The following is a 20,550-nucleotide window of genomic DNA, read 5'->3' as shown; positions in this document are numbered from 1 at the left end:
TCCATCATCCATCCCACCAACTTCAACGTCATACTGTTGTCGCAAGCTTCTTCCTCGCCGCCACGGCACGTGCGACGCTCCTGACAAACGCAAGCTCTGTACACCCAGCCCATGTTCTCGGAGAGCCGGCGGGCCAGTTGGCTCTGAGTGGGCAACGGCCGCTCAACCGTCGACGACAACCTCACCAACATCCTTCGGACGCGCCACGATGAGGGTCACGACTCCGCTGCCGGCAAAGGGCTTGCTGGCCCGCAGCGTGGAAGAGCTGCGGCGGCGCTCCAACATAGGTTCGTGCACCTGTCAAGTTCATCGCTGCGCTGCACGCGTCCCCGGCTGACCGACCCTCCGCCAGCCCTGAGGATGGAGGCCGTCAAGGGACCTCTCGGCCCGCGCCCCTTGTACGAATTCACCCACGCCGCCTCGGTACAAGACTGCGTCCTCATGTCGGATGCCTCGATTGGGGGCTCGTCCAGAAGCCACCTCGACTTCGTAGCCGGCGACGACTCCGCCGCCAACGACTCTCGCCCGCCGCCGTCGTACGCCCGCTTCCACGGCCGGATATCCACCTCGCTGCCTGCACACCGTCCGAACGTCCAACGCAGCGGGTATGCTGCGTTCCGCACGCCGGACCAGAGGCCGACGCTGTTCGGCCGCTCGGTCTGGGACATAGACCCGTATGCCTATCTTGCTTTGCGGATCAAGTCGGATGGCAGGTCGTATTTTGTCAATTTGCAGACCGAGGCCGTGGAGCCCACGGATCTGCACCAGCATCGTTTATTTGCCAAGCGGCCCGGTCAGTGGGAGACGGTCCTGATCAAGTGGAACGATTTTGTGAGGACAAACCACGGGTTTGTGGTGGAGCCGCAGACCGAGATATTGAGGCAGAAAGTGAGGACCGTGGGCATTGGGCTGACGGACCGCGTCGAGGGCCCGTTCGAATTGTGCATTGAAAAGGTCTGGGCTACGAACGAGGTTGCTGGAGACGCGACCGTGGCCAAGTCGGCCGCGTGTGAGCTGAAGAACAAGCGGGGGGAGAAGATTCAGTGGCAGACATGAGTGGTCCGGCTGATTGGCGGTCGTTTCTAGAGAGGGCCTCGCGTGGGCTCGCGCATGAGAGGAGAAACCTATTCTTGGACTGTCATGTCAGGACCTCGCTTGGGTCATCTGGGCGAGGCTTGGTATATATTCCGGTGCGATTCCGGGGTTTTTCTAGTTTAGGGGGCATTGATGCCGCATTGATCTACATGCCGGAGGGGAAATAGCTGTCCTGTACGGAAAAGTGTACATTTATTAGCACCGCAGTGAATATTTGGAACAGCCGTATTCGTCACCGTCCAAGACTCAGTGACTCGGCTGTTCTTCGTAATTTTACATACGCTGCCGCATAGTCTGCAGCTAGTGCCACTTCTCCTGTCAGTTTCATAATCATTGCCTTTTTGGCCATCATTTCACATTGGCTCTTGATATCCTCGATCGCCGAGTAGTGAGCAAATGCCTTTTGCACGGCGGATAATGCTCTGGTCATGTGTTCGATTCGCTTGGGTGACTTTGGCGGCATGTTGCCCGCCATGCCCATGTTTGCGTCGGCAAGGAACGCGTAGAGCTGAGCCGAGAGCGACGACGACTGGCACTCCAAAGCCCGCGGCAAGACTGCGACGAGGAGCTGTATGGCTGCTTCGAACTCGCCCAAAGATACGAGGATGTTGGACAGGGCGCCAATGGCTTGCCAGAGGCAGGGAATCAGCCGTGCGCGCCATGCAATGTTTGTAGCGCGGAAGGCCGTTGAAAAGGCTCTTTGCGGGCGGCCACATTTGTCTAGCAGAGCAACCTTTATGAGGAGAAGCTTCACGCGTAGCGCAATGTCCTTGTTCTCGTCACGCAACTTGGACATCAAGCTTTCCACCTTTCGGAACGCTTTCTGTAGATCGCCTCGGCGGATCAGGCAGTCTATGTGTAGCGAGTCGATAATGAAGGTCATGTCAGGCTCCAGGTCATCCGAAGTTGACTGCAAGAGCTGGCGGAGCAGCTCTTCGGCACCATCCAAGTTGTTGTGATGCAAGTCTTTTTTCAGTTTTATGATTGCCCTGTACTTGTACCAGTACTGGCTGGGCTTCCATGAGCGCAGCGAGTTCTCATCGAGTCTCTCCAGGTATTGGAGACCTTCGTCATATCGACCACGATCGGAGAGCGTCAGCGCTATGCGGCAGGTATGTTTCAGTTCATCGTCAAATACCGCGTGCCGTCCGTGACACCGCAGAAAAATTTCAGACGTCAGGGTTGACAATTGTGTGAGACCGAGTCGGCTCCATAATGCAGAGTACAATGACAGCTGGGAGCCGAACATGGTCTTCATGTTCCTCTCAACAATGACTTGTGAGCTTCGGACCATGTACTCCAGGGACGTTGCAACGCTGTCTCCGTTGATGAGCCCTAGTTTGGCCTCGCTTAGGAGCACGGAACTCCAAAGAGTCCACATGCCGGACTCTTTGGCCTTTACCCTTAAGAAGGCGAGACTTTCCTTGCCGGCGCCCAATAAACTGTTCGACTCCAAATCACGGACCAAATTGGGATGTGCCCGACCAAAATGAAAAAGCCAATTCAATGCAAAGTTGAGGCATGTCATGTCCCGATTTTCTCGTGCTGTTGAAACTGTCTCCAGCATGGCCGCTACGGCTTCCTGGTGGCACCCGAAATCTGCCTGCAAAACAGCCAAATTCATGAGCGCATACTGGTAAAACAGTCTGTCTCGGTATTGCATGGTATAGTCGAAATATCGATGCAGGAAATCGAATGCAGTAGGGTAGTCGCCAGACCTCCACGCATCAAGAAAGCTACATCACAGTTAGGGAAAAGGCAAGATTGACGTGATGTACAACCGCCTCGTACCTCAAATAATGTGTAAGACTAGGGACGAGAAAGCTGTCGTGCAGGAGATCATGAAACTGGTGTCGTATTTCCAAAGGAATCCTGTTTCCATATTCTATCCGGGTCAGCTTATTATCACACGTATGACCAGAACACGCTAGTCCATGTGCTTACTTTGCATCTGTTCGATCTGGAACTCGAGCAGCGACTCCACATCGTCGGTGCTCACCGGAATGGTGCTACTCTCATCCCCAGTGAGCATATCACCGTATGCAATTGTCGCCAAGGCAGACACGCTTGCCGAATCCCAGTCTTCTTGCTCCCCTAGCAAGAGGACGTTGTCGAAACTTAAACGGGCAAAGTTGGGGTTCTTCCTCCTCAAATAATGGGCAGTAGGCTGGCGATATCGAACAAATGCTTTCCAAAGTTCCGCAAAGTCATTAAAACGGAGTCGTTGGTATTCTAGGCGTGATCTGCGAATGAATGCTCCGAATGGTGAGTTGCGTGACAGTTTGATTCGATTATCCACATGGTCAGGGTCGTCACCGTCATCTTTGCGGCGCTCCTCTTTTGCTCTGACCAGCATTTCTGTGATTCTGTCGAAAAACTCATGCAAACCGTCGAGGGAATTGATTTTCCAAAGCTTCCCGAGGAACTGGTCCCAGAGCTTCCGACCAGGCATTCCCATCAAGAAGGGATAGCTGGCAAGAAGCTTTTCAAAATCTTTGATGGTGATAACCAAGCTCACAGTACGCTCGGCTTTTGCCCACCTTGCCTCTTGTGACGACAATGGATCTGTAGAGTCGTGATCCAAGAGATGTGACGTGATGAAGGAGAGAACTGGCAGCACGGCATCACTTGGGACTGCTTCGTGTGTGTACAGCTCCACGAGAGCCAGAAGCCCAATTTTCGCGGGCGTTAGGTATCGAGCCATGATGCGAATGGGTTAAGACAACTTTTTGATGGCTAAAAATCCCGTCCATGGAACATTTGGTCAGTTTCTAGGCTCGATGGCCGCGGAGTCTCGAGACTGAACACGGTGTGAGGTTAGAGAAGGCCGGCACGCGACCGAAGAAGGCTTGGCAGCCAAATCATATCTGGCAACTCAGTACGAGTCAGAAACTGGACCAATGCGTTGTCAAGTCAAATACGATGATTGTTATCACGCTCCAGGTATGGAAACAGTGTATATTTGTGACCAGGCGCTTGACGCGTCTTGCATGGGCGGCGGTTGCCATTCACGCCGGATATTCTTCGGCACCCCGGGAAGCATGACTGACGCAATCGTGTCGCTCAAATCACGAGTCAGAATAATGCGTTGCGAGATAGAGGCTTCGCCAAAAGCAATTGAGCGATGCGTAGCACTTCATTAAGGGCACTTGAGCTAATATTGCAAAGGCTTCATTTGCAGGCACTTTGCAAGACACATATTTGGGCTCCCACCCATGTCTCAATGACCTTTATCCAACCGCTAGCCCTGAGCCGCATTTCCCGGTGTTGTAGGAGAATATATAAGGACTTGCCATGCATTTCAGGTCGAGCGAGGTGTCATGCGCATTACACCAACAGAAGTAACGTTCCAATAGAACAGCAAATTTGAGCTGAGCACCGAAGTCAATTGGACACTAAGGAACATGTACAAGGAGTCTCCTGAAGGGGTATTCTATCAATAATCCCGGCTCCATGAGCCTGATACCCAGTTCCACTTTAGGCAGCCTTGTCCTTGTTGTGGTAGTTTACGGACTCGTTCCAGCTGAGGTTTTATAGTTAGTTCCAGTTCACATGTCAAGCAGCGCAGCCATGTGCTCGTAACATGCTGTCGTTTACACTTACAACAGAGTCTATCAAAACCAGTCAGCGTACGCTCAGCATCTAGAGACACGGCAACAAGAATCGTCTTACCTTGTCACCATCTCCCCACTGGAAGTTCTTGGTGCGAATGTTCTGGTAGGGGTATTCGGTGCGCTCCTCCAAAGGAGGCATGTGGCTCCAGTGCTCCCAGTGCTCTCTCCAGAGATACCAGGCATTGGCACCAGCAAGGACGAGGCAAGGAACAACACCGCTTTATATCCGAGTCAGCCTCCAATTCAGCACATCGTTCCACCCGCAGCTCTCTGCTGATGCTCCGGCCACCCGAATGCAAAAGGCCGTTGTCTGCCACGACGGGATCTGGAAACGTACTAGATGGAAATCTTCTTCCACAGCTCTGCATAATGTTAGAGCTATGCCGCAATGGCCAATAGCAAGTTGTCGCACTCGATGGCACTCACCAGTGGTTTCCTTGGCGTGCTCCTTGATGTGCTGGCGCTCCTTGATGAACTCGTTCTCGGTCAGATTGCTGGCGAGACGGCGCTGAGCCGGGGCGCGCAGCTGTGCGGCAAACCGCGAGGCGTTGCGGGTGACTAGTCGCGAGGCAAACATGATGATGGCGAATGTTGTCGACCGGTTGGCGAAATGGCAGGTCGTGAGGTCAGGTCATCCGGGATCAATCAAGCTCGGCTTACAAAAATTTGCGGCCTCGATCGTAAGGCAGCAAGGAGCCATCTGGCTGCACGTGATGTCGTGCGCTTCGCGCGACCCGCTCAGTCGTCTGCGGAAGGGCATCGCGACGCGGGGGTCCACTGACGTCTTGCATGTCATTTTGCCAGCATCCTCAAACATCGCGGCCACGGGATTCAACATTCCACCCATCTCCAAGCAGTGTTCATTTGCTCTTCTTTGCATAGATTCATTTGATGGTTGTCAAGCGGATTTCTACTGGCTGATGAAGTCTCTGTCGTCGCATGATCGAGCAAGCCTGGCAAGCAGGATGTCAATAGCCTCTCGCCATCTGCCCCGCGGAAGGAGTGAATTACCCATATGCCTTCGTGCGAGACATTGATTTCAGCATTATGGTGTTTCGTATTACCACGTGGAATGGTGAGATTGCTAGAGCCACCCCAGCCCGTCATGTTGCTAACAAAGTGTGCAGTGAATGGCATCAGGTACTTCCCCCAGGTCAAGGAGTCATCTTGTAGTGTATCTGTCTCTCACCAATGAAGCAGAAATCCCTTTGGATATCAGCCATGGAGAGAGCAGCGCACTTTCCAGGTGAGAATACTGTTGCGGCCCCATGCAGAGTCCAGCTTCCTAATGCCACATAACCTAGGCCATGTTCGATATCTTGGAATCAGACATTGTGGTCATGCAAGAAACAAAAATCCAACGGAAAGATCTGCAAGATGACATGGTTCTAGTGCCGGGCTGGGACGTCTTCTTCAGCCTGCCAAAGCACAAGAAAGGTCGGTGCATTTGGTTACCTCTGGCGCCGGCGTTGACAAGTCGCTCATCGTCACAGGATATTCTGGCGTCGCCATCTATACTCGCAATGCTTCCTGTTCGCCCATCAGGGCTGAAGAAGGAATCACCGGCGTCCTTTGTCCTCCCAAGTCTACAAGCAAGTTCCGGGACCTACCTTTAGACCAACGGATCGGGGGTTATCCCCGTCCTGGTCAGCTATCGGGCCTCGTAGAAGACACGATACTCGACTCCGAAGGCCGCTGTGTCGTCCTGGAGTTTCCTGCATTCGTGCTGCTCGGTGTCTACTGTCCAGCCAATCGGGACGAAAGCCGAGTTGAGTTTCGCACCAGCTTTTTCGAGGCCTTGGATGTCAGGATCCGGAATTTGGTAGCCGAGGGGAAAGAGGTCATTCTCGCGGGAGATTTAAACGTGATTCGATCAGAAATGGATTCAACCAACGTTGTTGAGGGCTTGCGCAAGGAAAATATGACATTGGATGAGTGGATTTCACTCCCGACACGACGAATCTTCAACCAGCTCATATTCGAAGGCAGTATTATCGGCGATCATGACGAGGGCCGAGAATCGTCGGTATTGTGGGACCTATGCCGTTGCTTTCATCCAAGTCGACGAGGGATGAATACGTGCTGGGACACCAAAAGAAACACTCGGCCAGCCAACAATGGCAGCCGTATAGACTACATTTTATGTAGCGATGGCATCAAAGATTGGTTCACTTGGGCCGACATTCAGGAGGGTCTCATGGGCTCCGATCACTGCCCTGTTTTTGCCACAATTGCCGACAAGGTTGTCAGCAACGGCAGGCAGGTCAGCCTCGGAGATATCATGAATCCCGCAGGCGTGTATAAGAATGGCGTTAGGATGCGGGACCTAACACAGAAGGATATTTTGCCACTATCTGCAAAACTCATCCCCGAATTCGACCGGCGTCAGAGTATCAGGGACATGTTCTTCAAAAAGGTCGCCAGTGCGGAAAGAAGCACAACACGATGCGATTCAGAGTCTTCCAGCTTCCCAGCGGAAGATGTGAGTCAAGCTAGCGACAACGATGCTCCAAGCCAAATAGACACTGCTCCTCAAACGGCGAATACTGGCACACCGGGCACGGAGCCTGCGGGCCTGCCAAATGCACAAGCCCGCAAAAGATGTCCTGACCCCATCGATGCCGTGCCAAGACAACTCAAGAGAAGCAAGTCTGGAGCGGATCCAACTGGCTCTAAGCAAAAGGCCTCGCAGGGACAAAGCACACTGAAGGGATTCTTCAGGCCAGTTGGCTCGGCGCTTGCCGCTCCGGCTGCGTCACCAAATTTGGAAGAGCAAAACAGTGCACGGGATAGCCGTGCTACGAGGAACCTACCTGCTGCCAAAGAAGATTCCGACAATGCCTCATTGAAGGGACTTGCGATTGCAGTTCCTGAGAAGTCTGCTCGTGACGGGATCGTTGACACAATGCCAAAGTCGCCTGACAGAGTGTTTGATCCCATAGAAGCCAAGGAGTCGTGGTCCAAGCTACTGGGCAAACGAGTTATCCCTCGATGTGAGCACGACGAACCGTGCATTAGCCTGGTGACCAAAAAACCTGGCGTGAACCGTGGTAGGTCCTCTTGCCGCCGTACATGGCACTCGTTGTCATGTTGCTCGGCTTTGTCCGTGGCTCGTTTCGAAGACTGACTGGAGCCGTGTTAACGTGTGTGTATAGGACGATCGTTTTACATTTGTCCCCGGCCTCTTGGGCCGTCTGGAGAGAAGGAAACGGGATCTGAGTGGCGATGTGGCACGTTCATCTGGAGCAGCGACTGGAACGGGACGTCGTCGACGTAGTCATGGAGGCGTGTGCTATCTTTGGTGGTGGTCGCTGTTGATGGCATGTACATTCGCCTTGGAGACTAGTCCACTTATGTCGTCGGAGGCTGTATTGTGTGTTTTCAATGTCGCTGCAGTCTTTCCTGTGCCGTTCCTCGCCCGATACACGCGGCAACCAACATGGCAGAGCTCGCGCTCCGGTGAAGCATTCTTGATTCGTAGCAGCCGGCATTAATCTACCACTGTTATTGACGGGTCTCGTACGGGCCTCGAATGCGGACGGCGGTGCGTGACTGCCATATTACATGTCTTCTTGCACGCGAGGCCATTTCCTCTGCTACGTGACGCACACTGATGATAATTTCCAGCGATTGACACGTCAGACAACAAGCCCTCGCTCTTCCTGACCACTTCCGCCACGCCGGCTTCGCAACTTGAACAGTCCCGCGGCGCCAGGCACCAGGCCTCTCCCGTTGGTGTGTTTGCCTTGCGTCAACACCGTCAACACGTCGAGCGCCCGCGCATGGCGATACAGACTTGGACAAGCATTACCGCCGTGCCCCCGGGGGCGTGCCCGCGAAGGCTGCGCCCCTGCGGCTCGACATGTCCGCCGCACCACATTGGCAACGGTGTTACGGCGACGGTGCGCACATGGGAGCGTGAAGCGGCGGGCCTCGCGGCGCCAGTTGGCGTGGGTACTCGGGTCTGCGGTTGCGCTTATCTATGCTATTGCTATTCGTGACTCCGTGGATACATGGACGTCGTTCTATGCTATTCCGTGAACTCCGCTTCCTGTCCGGTCCTGTCCTGCCCTGCCCTGTCCTGTCCTGTTCTGGGCCGTCTCAAGGGCGCAGAAGGGAACCTGTGCTAGCTGCGCAAACTTGGGAGAGTCTAAGTTGCTCTCACTGGTAAAATCAATGTCATGAGAAATTAAATAACAGCTCCATCTTGCGATTGACCAGGGTATCATTGTTTGTATCAACATGAAAGGAAAAAGAGAAAATGCGTTTGCCATCCCGAGTTAGTTGCCACGGAATTTCCCCACTGAGTATGAGCGCTATCAAGCGTTGCGAGCCGGGCACTCAGGGCCTTTGGCTGTTTTGCTTTTGCTAGTGCAGGAGTTCCCGTGATCTTAGAATTCACGTGGTGTCCATTCGGGCCCGTGAACTCGTTCAGACAGTGCCATGAGAATCGGCTGGAGTGAGCGGAATCATCATTTCAGGAGGAGAAAGTGTAAAGTCTCCAGTAGCCGAGTTCATTGCAATTTGTTGCTGCGTATTTTTTCTGGTCCGTCGTTTCTTCTCAGATGGTTTTCGGGGCTTATACTGGTAGTCTGGATGCTTTTCCAGTAATGCCTGCTTCACCCTGTCGGCTAAGTCTTTGTACTTTTGGCGTACTTCTCGTGACTCAAGATTCCATGCTCGGCCGAGAATTTGAGCTTCAAAGAAATTAGTTTAGTGGTGTCAATCAACCCTGGAATGACTTACAGATTTCATTGTTTGTGATACCTGGGTTTGCTTCTTTCACGGTATTGTGGCGTTCCTTCCTGTAAAGGATGTATGCATTTGGAGGACGCGGAATTTTTGTGGTTTTTGTCGTTACAGGAGGAGGGCAAATTGTTGCAGTTCTCAGCTTTGTCTCATTGCGAACGATCCAAAATGGATCAGAGCCACTAGGTTGAATAAGAATTCCACCACCAGACACGAAGTGCCGCGGAGCTCCCAAGTAGACACGATCAGGCCCCGTTCCGTCAATGCAATACAACACCGGTTCCTTCACGTGGTGACTAAATTTTTTTGCATTAGCATTGAAATGGCCCATGTTTCTGTTATATTTCTTACATGAAGCTTTGTGCAATGAAGTTCTTCGCTCCCTTGTCGAGCATTCGATAAAGATTGCCGTCCAAACATAAGACCTGCGCAAATGGATTCACCTGGGTCTGAAGTTGAGACCAAATGCCTCTTAACTGATCCAAGTTCCACTGAGAAACTGGCGCCCAGCTCGTTTCTGAATCCATTGCTGTGATATCGCGCTTGCCTTAGAACTGGGAATAGTGTGTCCAGCCAATATTTGCCATCCAAAGACAACTTTGGTCGGTGCTCCAGATTTCGTGATATAGGCAGCTCTTGGAGAAGGGTCGTAATATCAAAAATTAAATTCTCAGAATGGGCATCGATGATCTTCACATATGGTGAAAAGAGTTCTTAAATTGTCAGTGGGCAAACCAGACCATGCAGTGAAGGTACTGTTCAGCGTTAAATGTATTGGATAGCCTGGAGGCTTTTGCCCCATGCCACGGTCTGTGCCAACCCTCCCAGCTTAGTGCCATTTAATTCACAGGGGTGAGGGGTGACTCTAAAATGACTTTATGGCACCCCACCTACAACTCACATGGCTCCCCCCCTTGGTAGCTAAAGCCACTTCGGATCGGAGGCACGAAAACGGCCCTGACTTCAATGTCAATGCAAATTGAGGTCAACTGGGTTTTTATGGCACAACCTCTCTACACACAAACATATGTAAGCCAAAACTTGTGTCTTCAGTTTGCGAGCTCAGTTTCCCATACGAATTTAACGTGCTCTTGTTCCAAGGTTCAATGATCGCAAATAACACCCAATTGCTAGATAAACGGCGATGTCCAATTTCCTTCGGAGGCTTGGTTCACAGTATCCGGGGCGCCAGTGCTACTACTTGAGCGTCCGGGTTTTCCATCCACTGACATTTGCTCCAGGACTACTCATTTACAGACGGTTTGGTGCTGTTTTGCAACACTGAAGACTAGGAGGCACTTTTTTATTGATTTCGAATAGCCGTTTTTCTTCCTGACAAACTACTTCCGGCTTCATCGTAGCAAATTGTTAGGCAAAATGGATTGAACTACGTCTATTGCAAATCTTGTTCAAGACAAGAACACGCAATTATACACCTCCTCCCTTTGGACTTCTCTGCAAATAGCAATTATATACTTGTGCTATGTTTGTTATTATTGTAGTCAAGAAAATAAGTCAAGAAAATGTACATGTCTCGATAATAAATATGTATTGTGACTTTTTTTAAAAAAAAACTTTTTCACACAAGCATAATGTTGCTTAGCTGTTTAATGTTACAAATAAAAACAATTTTATAATTCTTTAAATTTAAATTATTTAAAACTCTGCGAGCTTTTTAATTTATAGACTCCAACTAAATAGCTCTGGAATTAGTAACTTATCCTCTTCAATCATGTTTGCATGCCTCAATCAAAAACAAGCTGTCGGCGACGCTGCCGACGAGGCGTTAACGCACGTGAGGATTTGTGCTCCATGAATCTATGTTTGCAATTATTTAAGAATAATTTTGCTCTAAAGATGTTAAACTTAAATACTTACTTCCAAGCTGAGGGACTAAACGTGAAAAGATGTGTGTCCAGAACGGTTAGAAAATGAAACTTATTACTTCGTTGGACTTCGATGGAAAGTCGCCCCGCGCCACCCCTTTTTCCCAGCCTGTTTTGTTGGCCTGAACCCGCTCTCCCGCTCCTCGAAAAGCAGGTTACCCCACCAAAGGTCATTTAAGCTCTCACTCAGCACCTTCCTCCAGAACTTCATTCTCGCATCACTTCTGACGGATTCTGAGTCGAACAAAATTTTCAATTTGTCCACAATATTTGAACTATTCCTTCAGTCTCAAAACGGCAACAACAACATACAGAGGCCAATCTGCGATTATGGAATCCTTAGACACCCTTGCTCTTCCCACGATTTCGGCACTGCGACACTTGGAGCCACGACCAGGAGGCCACTGGACTGTCACTGGACATTCCTCTGCCTCATACACACTGGCATATATCATGGATGGCGGGGCTGATGCGATCTGCTATACCATGAAGCTTTGTGCGACCGAGGAAGATGTTCTCACCCATTGCGGGTCGTTGATATACGATTACTCGGAAGGTACATTTCTGCTTCATTTCTGCCAGACACCTTTACTAATTAACAATAGTCAACGCCATGGGTTGTGATGGGCTCAAGGCAGCTACACAAAATGCTGCTTCAGGACCTATGCATATTGCTCTCCACCAGAAGCAAGACACCAGACCGAATGATCCCATAGTTGATCTTGCTCTGGATCCCCTTATGATCGACCCAGTGCCCGAACCTCAGAATCTTGCTTTCAGCGATACACAGCAATCACGATTTGGAAGCCTGGATCAAATCGATTCTCACAACCTGTATGAGCTCATAAACGGGTCAACAAACAATCAGAGTCAGCAGCAAATGATGGGCGCAGTCAATAACAGTATGAATTGGCCTCCTTCCGAAAACATTTTGCCAGTGATGGCTACTATGTCACAACTCTCAAATGTCTCAGGCTCAGTGGCTCCAGGAAATGAAAGCAATGCCCTACTTTCCGACTTGTGGGATGAGAACTACGACAAAGTTGAAACCTTGGGAGATGACGCCGTATGCAACCCTGCATGGCCCGTACAGTTCGCGACTTCTTAATCTTCTGGCCACTGCATTTTCTTTGAGTTATTTCAGGGATTTCAAGGATCAAGATGTTAATCGCTTCTGGAGTTGTTCGGTTGAAAGGTTTGTTCTCTAGGTGCCTTGCGTAGCTCTAATCTGCTAGTTTTGCCATGATGAAAAATGCAAATTCAAGCAATTGGTGGTAGGGTAAACATTTAGGTATCACGAGCGCCACTTGATACTGTTGGCAAAAGAATCACCGACTTTCACGACTAGGGAAGAGCGGTCGGCTCGCAGGTGCGCCAACAATGAGTTTTGAAAACATCCCAGAACATGAAAGTTTTGACATCGACAGCCCCTGGGACGCAGACACTATTCTGGGCCAAACTCAATCAGAGGGAGACAGAAGTAAGTTCATGAAACGTTGTCAGAGGAATTCAACTAACAACCACTCCAGCTGGAAACATGCAACGGAGCCCTGTGCACAACCCACAAGAAGACTTCAACTACCGTTTTGAAGGTCACAAGGCTGCAGAACGGCGTTGGGTGGCTACATGACCCCTACGTCTTGAATATGTATTATATGTTTCCTTCAGGCGTTCGGACACACGTTTTGCTACGAGACACATCAGTGTCTCGGGGAGGGACGCATGAAATGCACAGGGTGGCATTCACAGGCGCAAGCGGACCGGCCAAACATTTGTCTTGTAATTTTTTTGCTTTTTCTGCATTTCTACCTCGATACCCCATGAACTGAATGATAGCATAGCATGAACTGGTGGCATTACAATATTCGAACCGTGCCTCCATGGCTGCAATTGTACGTGAAGACGGACTGACATGTCGGCAAGGCAAGCGCCACGCCAAGCCATGAATGGTAGCAAGCTGTTGGCAAACGGCTGGCCAAGATGAAGCCCCAGCATACTACTGCCTTTGGCACCAACATAAGGGGGGGGCAAGCAGAGGCCGCCGTGCCGTTTGAACAATCACGCGCCACGCCCTTCTACGTGTTTGGACGGGGGGGCACATCAAACCGGTTCGTTCCAGACGTCAAGTGAACATTCTGGCCAGACCAGACGCAGGAGCAGCGCCACGCAGCCCGCATACACATCTCCAACAAGAAAAGGCTTCGGCACTCAATCAAGGCTAATTGCCCTCGAGGCTCACGGCAAGCAAGTCAGAGCCCATGTGTGGCATTCTCTCCACGGGCCACGGCTTGAGGCTAACAGGACCACGTCCGTGGCGTCCAAGTCGACACACCAAGTTGCTCAGCAGTGCCGCCTACTGCTAGTAGATGCTTCCCTCCATTTTCAGCTTCAGGTTGATGCCCACGTACCTGGGCACCTACCGTCGTGGCCCTGCCCAGAATACCTTGTGGACTACCTAATAAGTGTGGTGGGTATGGGGGTGGCGGACTCCCTTGGGACACGGATTGCACGTTGGTCGTTCCCAGTCATCAGAGATGCCACTTCAAAACGGCCCTGAGCAACAACCGCCTGCGTGCGTGTCCTTCTCTTCCTCTTCCTCTTCCTCTTCATACTTGAGCGCCGCAAAGGCACCGAGACCATGGGCGTAGCAATTCTGCAAGCCCGTCCTTGGATCCCAACGGCGTAGTGCTGGTGGGCCATTGGTTACCAGCAGATGCGAGTATAACAGTGCCTTGACCTCCCTTCGTACAGGTCATATTTCCCACCTTGCTGGTACCAGGCAGGACCATCCGGTGCCTTGTCGCTCAGCTCGGTGGACGGTCCCAGGTCCGGAACCTGCGGCCATTGTTGTTGTTGTGTTGTTGTGTTGTTGTGTTGTTGTGTTGCTGCTGCGGCCAGCTCTTCTTATTCTTTTGCTGCACCGCAAAGTTGGGAGTCGGCATCGGCAAACCTGTGCACCGCATATCAGGGTTCGCGAATTGATCTCTGCGCCATTGTTGCTTCATTTGTAGGTTTCAGTTCCCCTGAGAGCTCCGAGCATCTACCATTTTCTTTTTTTTTTTCCGTCCGTGACAAATACGCCCAATCAACCCGATTGAGAGAAGCCGTCGGTGCATCCTCCGCCTTCTAGCCCGTGCATGCATTGTGCACGTCAATCGTCGCCGTCGTGCCCGAGTCCAAAGCTTCTTCCGCACAAATCGGCCGGTGGCCTTCGAGACACCAGACGCGGTCGTGAATACAGATGAGACGACTGCCGGGAACTCGGACATTGTCATGGTGCTGATAAAAAGCAAACCAACCGCCCAACAACCTTTGTCTCACGGACGGGACGAAGCCGTTCCAGAACAGGCTATCCGAGGTCTCTGAATTACACCAAGCTCTGAGACATAGACACAAGCGCCTGTATGCAAGTAGTTGTTGCGCACAGAATACATTCTATCAGCTCCAATAAGTGACTTGCTTGGCGCACCGTCTTGTAGCACCATGGGTTGGTCGAAAAGTCAACATGCAGACATGGCAACAAATCCGACTGCATTGATTGCAAAGTCGGTGTTGTTCTCAAATTTGACGACTGGGTACAAAAAGCTCGAGCGACTGCTATGTTTGCTTCTTCTGGACCATACAACGAGACGACTGCATGATAGTATGCGTTGCAAGCTCCAAGTACGGGTCCAAGATCCGAACGACATGACCAACTCCGCTTGGCATTGCATCATGGGTTTTTTTTCCTTTTTCCTCCATGGCAATGCCGTTCTTCTGTGGCTGGTCGCGCGCCACGCGGCCGTTTCCTCATGGGTTGCAATGCAACAGGCTTGTGTCTCATCACTCGGTCCGGATCCGCTCCCGAGATGAAACGAGCAACGTGCAAGGGAACATTGCTGTACGGAGTACGTAGTACAGAGTATACAGAGTACTATGCTCCCTCAATCTGGGGATATGGATGCTTGAACACAGCATCTTCTGGGACCAAAATAGGAGTTAAGAGAGTGCGGTAACCGGCCAAAGCACCCCTGCATACACGCGACCCAAACTCGACCGCGAGCTTCGAAGCTCTGTGCAACTTTGAACGGTGCTAGCCAGGATCAAAATCACGCGGAAGTTTCGAAGCAAACCAAAATTTGGTATCCAGGGAAAGGTTCGTGGTGACGTGTCTCTGTTTTCTGCTATTCGCGGATGAGTACTGTGTACTCCGTACTCCGGACTCCGCAGATTCATCACTATGACAACATCCCAAGTCTCGCCTCGATCTGGATGCGCTCAGGAGAAAACCCGTGACGTGTGGGAAACAACCAGAGACACGGACTGGGGGGGGGCGCATCCGGATATCGCGGTCAACGTCACCGCTCCAATTGGAGCGGGCGTCAACATCCAATTAGAGCGGGCGTCAACATCCGAGTCGCCACGAAGAAATAGGCTACTATTCTGATCAATGCCGGCTGCCTCTGATGTAAGCCATTATTGTTTTGCTCATGGGCCTGGCGGAACAAGGCTTGCGGCTGGCAATCGGGCTCCCTGGCTGGCCTTGAGCAACCAATCACACATCTGCAAGGACACTCGACGACTTGAAAACAAGGAGGCAACACTGGACTGTCGGCATCCTCCTGCATTGCTGATTAGTTGATGGTCCTTGATGGAATGTTTCCTCGTTGAATACCTGAGCACGTACTCCGTAGCTCGACTTGCCCATGTGCGTGCCAGGCAATCGACCGAGTTTGAGTTTGAACAACTGACAAGGTGCATCTTGAAAGTCGTGTGGCAATGTAAGTGACGGTGTACAGCATAAAATATTAGAGCTGCCGAGTTCGACGCAATGTCTCACTCAGCCGAGGATTGACTCCGGTTCGATGAATTGCGTACGTGTGACAGCCTGACAGGCGTTGGCCATGCCGGACGGTTTCAATGGCCCGTGCTGACTAAGAGCCCCAGGAACTACCTCGCTGGTGGATACCATTAAGTAAGAAGCGTAGACGCGGAAGGAAGCAACGATAGTACTCCGTAACGAATCACGATACTTCGATGCCCCCCATCTTGGACGCTTATTGGGTAACTCGACTGCCCAGCCCTCTCCTCGAAAACATTCAGCCTCCCATCACCAACTTTCCCAAGACATGCATGTCCATCCGATTTGTGGCCCGAAGCCATGAGTCTCCCGATCTTTGGCCTCTGTTCGTCTCTTGCAGTTCGTTTAAAGTGATCTAACGGTTGCGGCACGAGCCAATGGCAGATCGGGCTCTTTGGCACGTTTCCTTCACGCCTCGGCCACCATCAGCGACATGTTGCCTGCATCCACAGGCTCGTCTTCGTCATCTACTACTCTTCGTTCCTCTTTGTTTTTTCCCTCATCCCCTTCAATCTCCATTCGTTACTTGAAAGTTGATACAGTATCATTGATTCAGCTGGTCGTGTAGCGTATCGCTGCTGGCCATGGCGATATCAAGCACGTTTCCATGGGCAGCCACCTAGAGACCATCAACACAACTTGACTGCGCTGTCACCCATGGTCCTATGCAGAAAGCTGTTTTCTTGAATCTGTAGTTCTGGCATCACGAAAAACGCTGGAGCTGTCGGACCCGACGCAATTACGCTTGTCCTGTCTGTGGTAAACATACGGACGTTCATCCAGGAGTCAGCCAAGACGACCTCGTGGTCGACTGGTCAAGAAGCCATGATCATGTTGAATGAAGCCTTGGGCCAGAAAGACATACCCACACCCACACGCTTCGGACATGTCCGGATACACCGGCAACAATTGATCCTGCCTCATCATTGTTCAAGGCTACATGTTGACCAATCGGCAATGCCCGACAATCGTCTACAAATAAGAGGGGAGTCAAATGTGGCCTAGCGACACCAGCTGCAACACTATTCTCCATTTCTTCCCTACAGAAGGTTGTACTTGGCGTCTGCTACTACCAGGGCTTTTTGCTCAATTGCCAAGACACGAGGGTCCGATACAGAAGATCGTTCTCGTGTGACACGACATCACGGCGATTCTTCATTCGGATTCGAGAACTAGCATACTACGTTATGTCGTTGTTTTGACTCGGATCTTTCCCAATGCATCGTCTCCCTCGCCCTTGGTCTATATCTCGATTCTGCAATCTTGGTGAGGGATTTTTTTTCTTACTCCTTTCTTGATCTGGGAGTCTGGGCTTGCATCCAATAATAGCTCCAGATATCGCAGCGTGAGTCCCGGTTCATAGCGCGCGCTTATCACTGGCAGAAAGTCGGATGGATACTAGTATCGCGGTCACGTTCTCGCACCACCGACCACCTTGCGCACCTCATATACTGTATAGTCCATGAGGGCACTATGGATTCGAAGCTCGGACGTGGAGGCTCTTGGGATGGCGCGACTTGTGTGCCCCAGTGGAGGCAGACCTCGATGGTATTTCCTTTATGCTGGTAATTGGCGCCAGCTTTTGAGTCAAGCTACTAGTCGCCTTGGCGCACACAGTAGGGCTGAGACTGTCGAGATCTATTTGACCGAGTTCATAAACTCGGAGCTAGGGAACTGGAGGGGAAGGCCCTGTGTCGCCACCGCTGTCTCCCTCAGGCTCTGCCGTTCAGCCTCGTCGAGGCGCCCACGCTGTTGAGACAGTCCTCTATCGAACTTTGGCCTTGTAAACTGTGCCATCGTCCCTTTAGCTCCCGCGCCCGATGGATGTTTGTTTCTACCCAAACTGTGGAGCATCTGCCTAGGCTAACGCGCTTGCTGCTACTAGTAGTCTCGACTCTCAACCGCCGCCGACGCTCGCAACGTCGACGTTGCGAGCCCCACACAGCCGTCATGACTTTATCCTCACTTTTTGGACGCCCATGGCACGGGCCATGACGCATGGGGCACGGGCATGGGACATGGGACATGGGACTTGCAGGGTCCACAGTAGCTTTCATCTTGCGTTCAAGTGCTCGATGTTTTGCTATCCACACCCCCTTTCTGGCCTTTCACCGCGTTCACCATCCCAGGATATCTCCGGCTCGGCTTGGGTCAGCATGTGCAGTGAGAGGTGAAGCACAGACAAGTCGACTTCACTTGCCGTTCACGTGAGCCGAGCACAGTGAGTTCTGCCGCTGCGACACCTCTCCCGTTGCGGTTCCTGATGACGGATTGCCTTCGACGGGGTGGTCAGGTTTGCTTCAGAACTTTGCCGGAGGAAACTTCAACAGTTCAAGCTGCACTTTGAGCTGTCGGCCCCCGTACTCGGCTTGGTGTATTCCTAGGTTGATTTGTTCAACATTCTTGTGAGCCCTCACGGATTTTCCAAGCGTAGCCGACGCTTGGGTATGCAAGCACTCTGCTTTCCTGTCCTTGTTCTAGCCATGACAGAAACACTGCTGTCTCCTCATGACACTTACACAGGTCAAGCACAGCGACAATTTACAGCCGATAACGATCCGTACTTTACCCGTCCGTATACGGAGTCAGCAGGATGCCAACCCGACTTGCCGACAAAGCCACTGATCAAGGATGCACAAGGATAGGCGCATGCCCGTCCGGTCACCTGAGATCAAGCCATGAGCGGATGGCGCATCAACTACCCAGGACACTCGGCGAGATGCGGTTTCAAGCAAAGCTAGACTAGTTCCGGTGCAACATCAAACGGCCACCGGCTCATAAAGGCTCCGACACGGACTGCTAGGTTCTTTGCAAGACGACTACCATGGTGCCTCGGACAAAGGACTTGTACCAAAGTCAATCGCATCAAGACAACGTCATGAGCCATGTCGAATCCCCCAAGGCGAGTGCTACTGTACGGTAGCTTTGCCGGCCTTTGCTACTTTTTCTCACTTCCCGGTCATAATCGATCTCAAGTCCGTGAAAATGCTTGAGATTTGAGTTTCATCCAAAACCGTCGCCGATGAGCGTCGATAATGCTGATGCCCACCATGAAAGACCAGCCTCACAGAACAGCCACGTCACCATTTCCTCTCGCCGTATCAACCTTGGCCAGTTTGTGGAGCACGGCTTCTAAAAAACGCGCAGCCATATTTCGGTAGGCCTGCCTCCCGCCTCCATTATTAGACCTACCATCATCTTTCAATTGCGCCGCTGGCGCCCCTCACTGGAAATTGAGGCCCGAGGCGCTTTTTCAGTGACTGGCTGCCAATTGGGGAAAAAAAAAGGTGTTAGTAGACTAACCATTATTCCCTATAGTTACATGGGAAGTTGTTAGATTTGACAGACAAGATAAAGATTCTGGTCACCTTCATCTCTCCATGATGCTGCTGTCAATCTCTCCCTGCCAGACACGCCACGCCGTGACAATGGTCCCAGGGTTGTATAAGATCCTGCCACTTGGACATGTGCCAAGCACATCGGCATCCTCTTTGGATGCGGGGAATTCTGTCATTTCCGCCTTTTAAGCTTTTCGATGGCCGTTTTCCATCAAAGGCAAGTTCCCGATTGGGTAAATCCTGCTAACGGGGTTAATTAGGGTAAATTAACCACGTTTGTCGCACACTCTCCAACACTCAACGAGATTTTCCCCTGCTGCCGAGTCTCCGTTTTTCTTTGCCTCCTCGAGCTCAGATCTCATATTGTCCAGTTCTCACTGCACATTTCAATATGTTGCTGGCGCCGTCCGAGGTCCCGCATCACAAGTGCTTCGCACCGACGCACCACACCTCCTTCTGACCCCACCCGTGTCCTCTTTGATCTAGACCTTGCATGGCGGCATTCTCTCGTACCCTTGCGGATCTCGTTCAACCAGGCAGGCGGCCTGGCTGAAGATCATGGCAGCGTTGCCAAGATCGAGCCAGACTTTTCCCCGACCTGAATACTACGGGGCCTCTTGACGCAAGGTGACCAAGATTACGGGCAGCCACCGTCCGTCTGTGCAGTACCTGCCTAGGGAGTGATGTACAGGACGCGTCAACGACATGACGAGGCTTCGTGGCCTGTGTCGGAGGGACCCAGCCCGCCATTATCAGGGGCTGTGATGTTGATGCGCACGATACCGTGACGGTTACGGAATACTTGACATGTAGATGGTGGGGACATAACATCATGAAGCATCAAAAAGGGAAGAAAGAAAAAGAAAAAGAAAAAAAACAACAGCAGCAAGAAAAGGTCGGACACCAAATACGGCACGGCGCGCACGTACAAGCAATCAAACAGATTAAAAACTCAAGAGGCACCGAGTCCAGGGCACGCTTGTACATGAGGCTGTGTCCGTTTCGAAGACGCTACGTACGACACACAT

The 20,550-nt window shown here is 51.6% G+C and overlaps 7 protein-coding genes across 7 annotated transcripts; 4 read left to right on the top strand and 3 right to left on the bottom strand.

Moving 5' to 3' along the window:
* Window positions 1-208: 208 nt before the first annotated feature.
* Window positions 209-1,056, top strand: MAM_01744 (Complex I intermediate-associated protein 30; the record flags this gene model as incomplete). The annotated part of the gene is made up of 2 exons (XM_040820543.1): window positions 209-287; window positions 353-1,056. The coding sequence occupies 2 exons, from the start codon at window positions 209-211 to the stop codon at window positions 1,054-1,056; spliced, it is 783 nt and encodes a 260-aa protein (XP_040682031.1).
* Window positions 1,057-1,327: 271 nt separating this feature from the next.
* MAM_01743 (anaphase-promoting complex protein) lies at window positions 1,328-3,799 on the bottom strand (the record flags this gene model as incomplete). The annotated part of the gene is made up of 3 exons (XM_040820542.1): window positions 1,328-2,831; window positions 2,887-2,980; window positions 3,040-3,799. The coding sequence occupies 3 exons, from the start codon at window positions 3,797-3,799 to the stop codon at window positions 1,328-1,330; spliced, it is 2,358 nt and encodes a 785-aa protein (XP_040682030.1).
* A 773-nt stretch (window positions 3,800-4,572) lies between these two features.
* Window positions 4,573-5,286, bottom strand: MAM_01742 (Cytochrome c oxidase, subunit VIa; the record flags this gene model as incomplete). Its single annotated transcript, XM_040820541.1, has 5 exons — window positions 4,573-4,618; window positions 4,699-4,706; window positions 4,768-4,927; window positions 5,047-5,071; window positions 5,136-5,286. The coding sequence occupies 5 exons, from the start codon at window positions 5,284-5,286 to the stop codon at window positions 4,573-4,575; spliced, it is 390 nt and encodes a 129-aa protein (XP_040682029.1).
* Window positions 5,287-5,814: 528 nt separating this feature from the next.
* MAM_01741 (DNA lyase) lies at window positions 5,815-8,631 on the top strand (the record flags this gene model as incomplete). The annotated part of the gene is made up of 6 exons (XM_040820540.1): window positions 5,815-5,849; window positions 5,910-5,955; window positions 6,014-6,146; window positions 6,203-7,759; window positions 8,337-8,444; window positions 8,504-8,631. The coding sequence occupies 6 exons, from the start codon at window positions 5,815-5,817 to the stop codon at window positions 8,629-8,631; spliced, it is 2,007 nt and encodes a 668-aa protein (XP_040682028.1).
* A 509-nt stretch (window positions 8,632-9,140) lies between these two features.
* MAM_01740 (MAT1-2-1 like protein) lies at window positions 9,141-9,985 on the bottom strand (the record flags this gene model as incomplete). The annotated part of the gene is made up of 3 exons (XM_040820539.1): window positions 9,141-9,406; window positions 9,456-9,754; window positions 9,810-9,985. 3 exons carry the CDS (start codon window positions 9,983-9,985, stop codon window positions 9,141-9,143), a joined length of 741 nt encoding a protein of 246 aa, XP_040682027.1.
* Window positions 9,986-11,674: 1,689 nt separating this feature from the next.
* On the top strand, window positions 11,675-12,452 carry MAM_01739 (uncharacterized protein; the record flags this gene model as incomplete). Its single annotated transcript, XM_040820538.1, has 3 exons — window positions 11,675-11,900; window positions 11,950-12,246; window positions 12,319-12,452. 3 exons carry the CDS (start codon window positions 11,675-11,677, stop codon window positions 12,450-12,452), a joined length of 657 nt encoding a protein of 218 aa, XP_040682026.1.
* Window positions 12,453-12,724: 272 nt separating this feature from the next.
* Window positions 12,725-12,974, top strand: MAM_01738 (mating-type A-1 protein; the record flags this gene model as incomplete). Its single annotated transcript, XM_040820537.1, has 2 exons — window positions 12,725-12,824; window positions 12,874-12,974. 2 exons carry the CDS (start codon window positions 12,725-12,727, stop codon window positions 12,972-12,974), a joined length of 201 nt encoding a protein of 66 aa, XP_040682025.1.
* Window positions 12,975-20,550: the final 7,576 nt, after the last annotated feature.

The sequence above is a fragment of the Metarhizium album genome, assembly GCF_000804445.1.
Source record: "Metarhizium album ARSEF 1941 chromosome Unknown scaffold_2, whole genome shotgun sequence".
Classification (NCBI taxonomy): Eukaryota; Fungi; Ascomycota; class Sordariomycetes; order Hypocreales; family Clavicipitaceae; genus Metarhizium; species Metarhizium album.
This window is presented reverse-complemented; position numbering and strand designations above follow the sequence as displayed.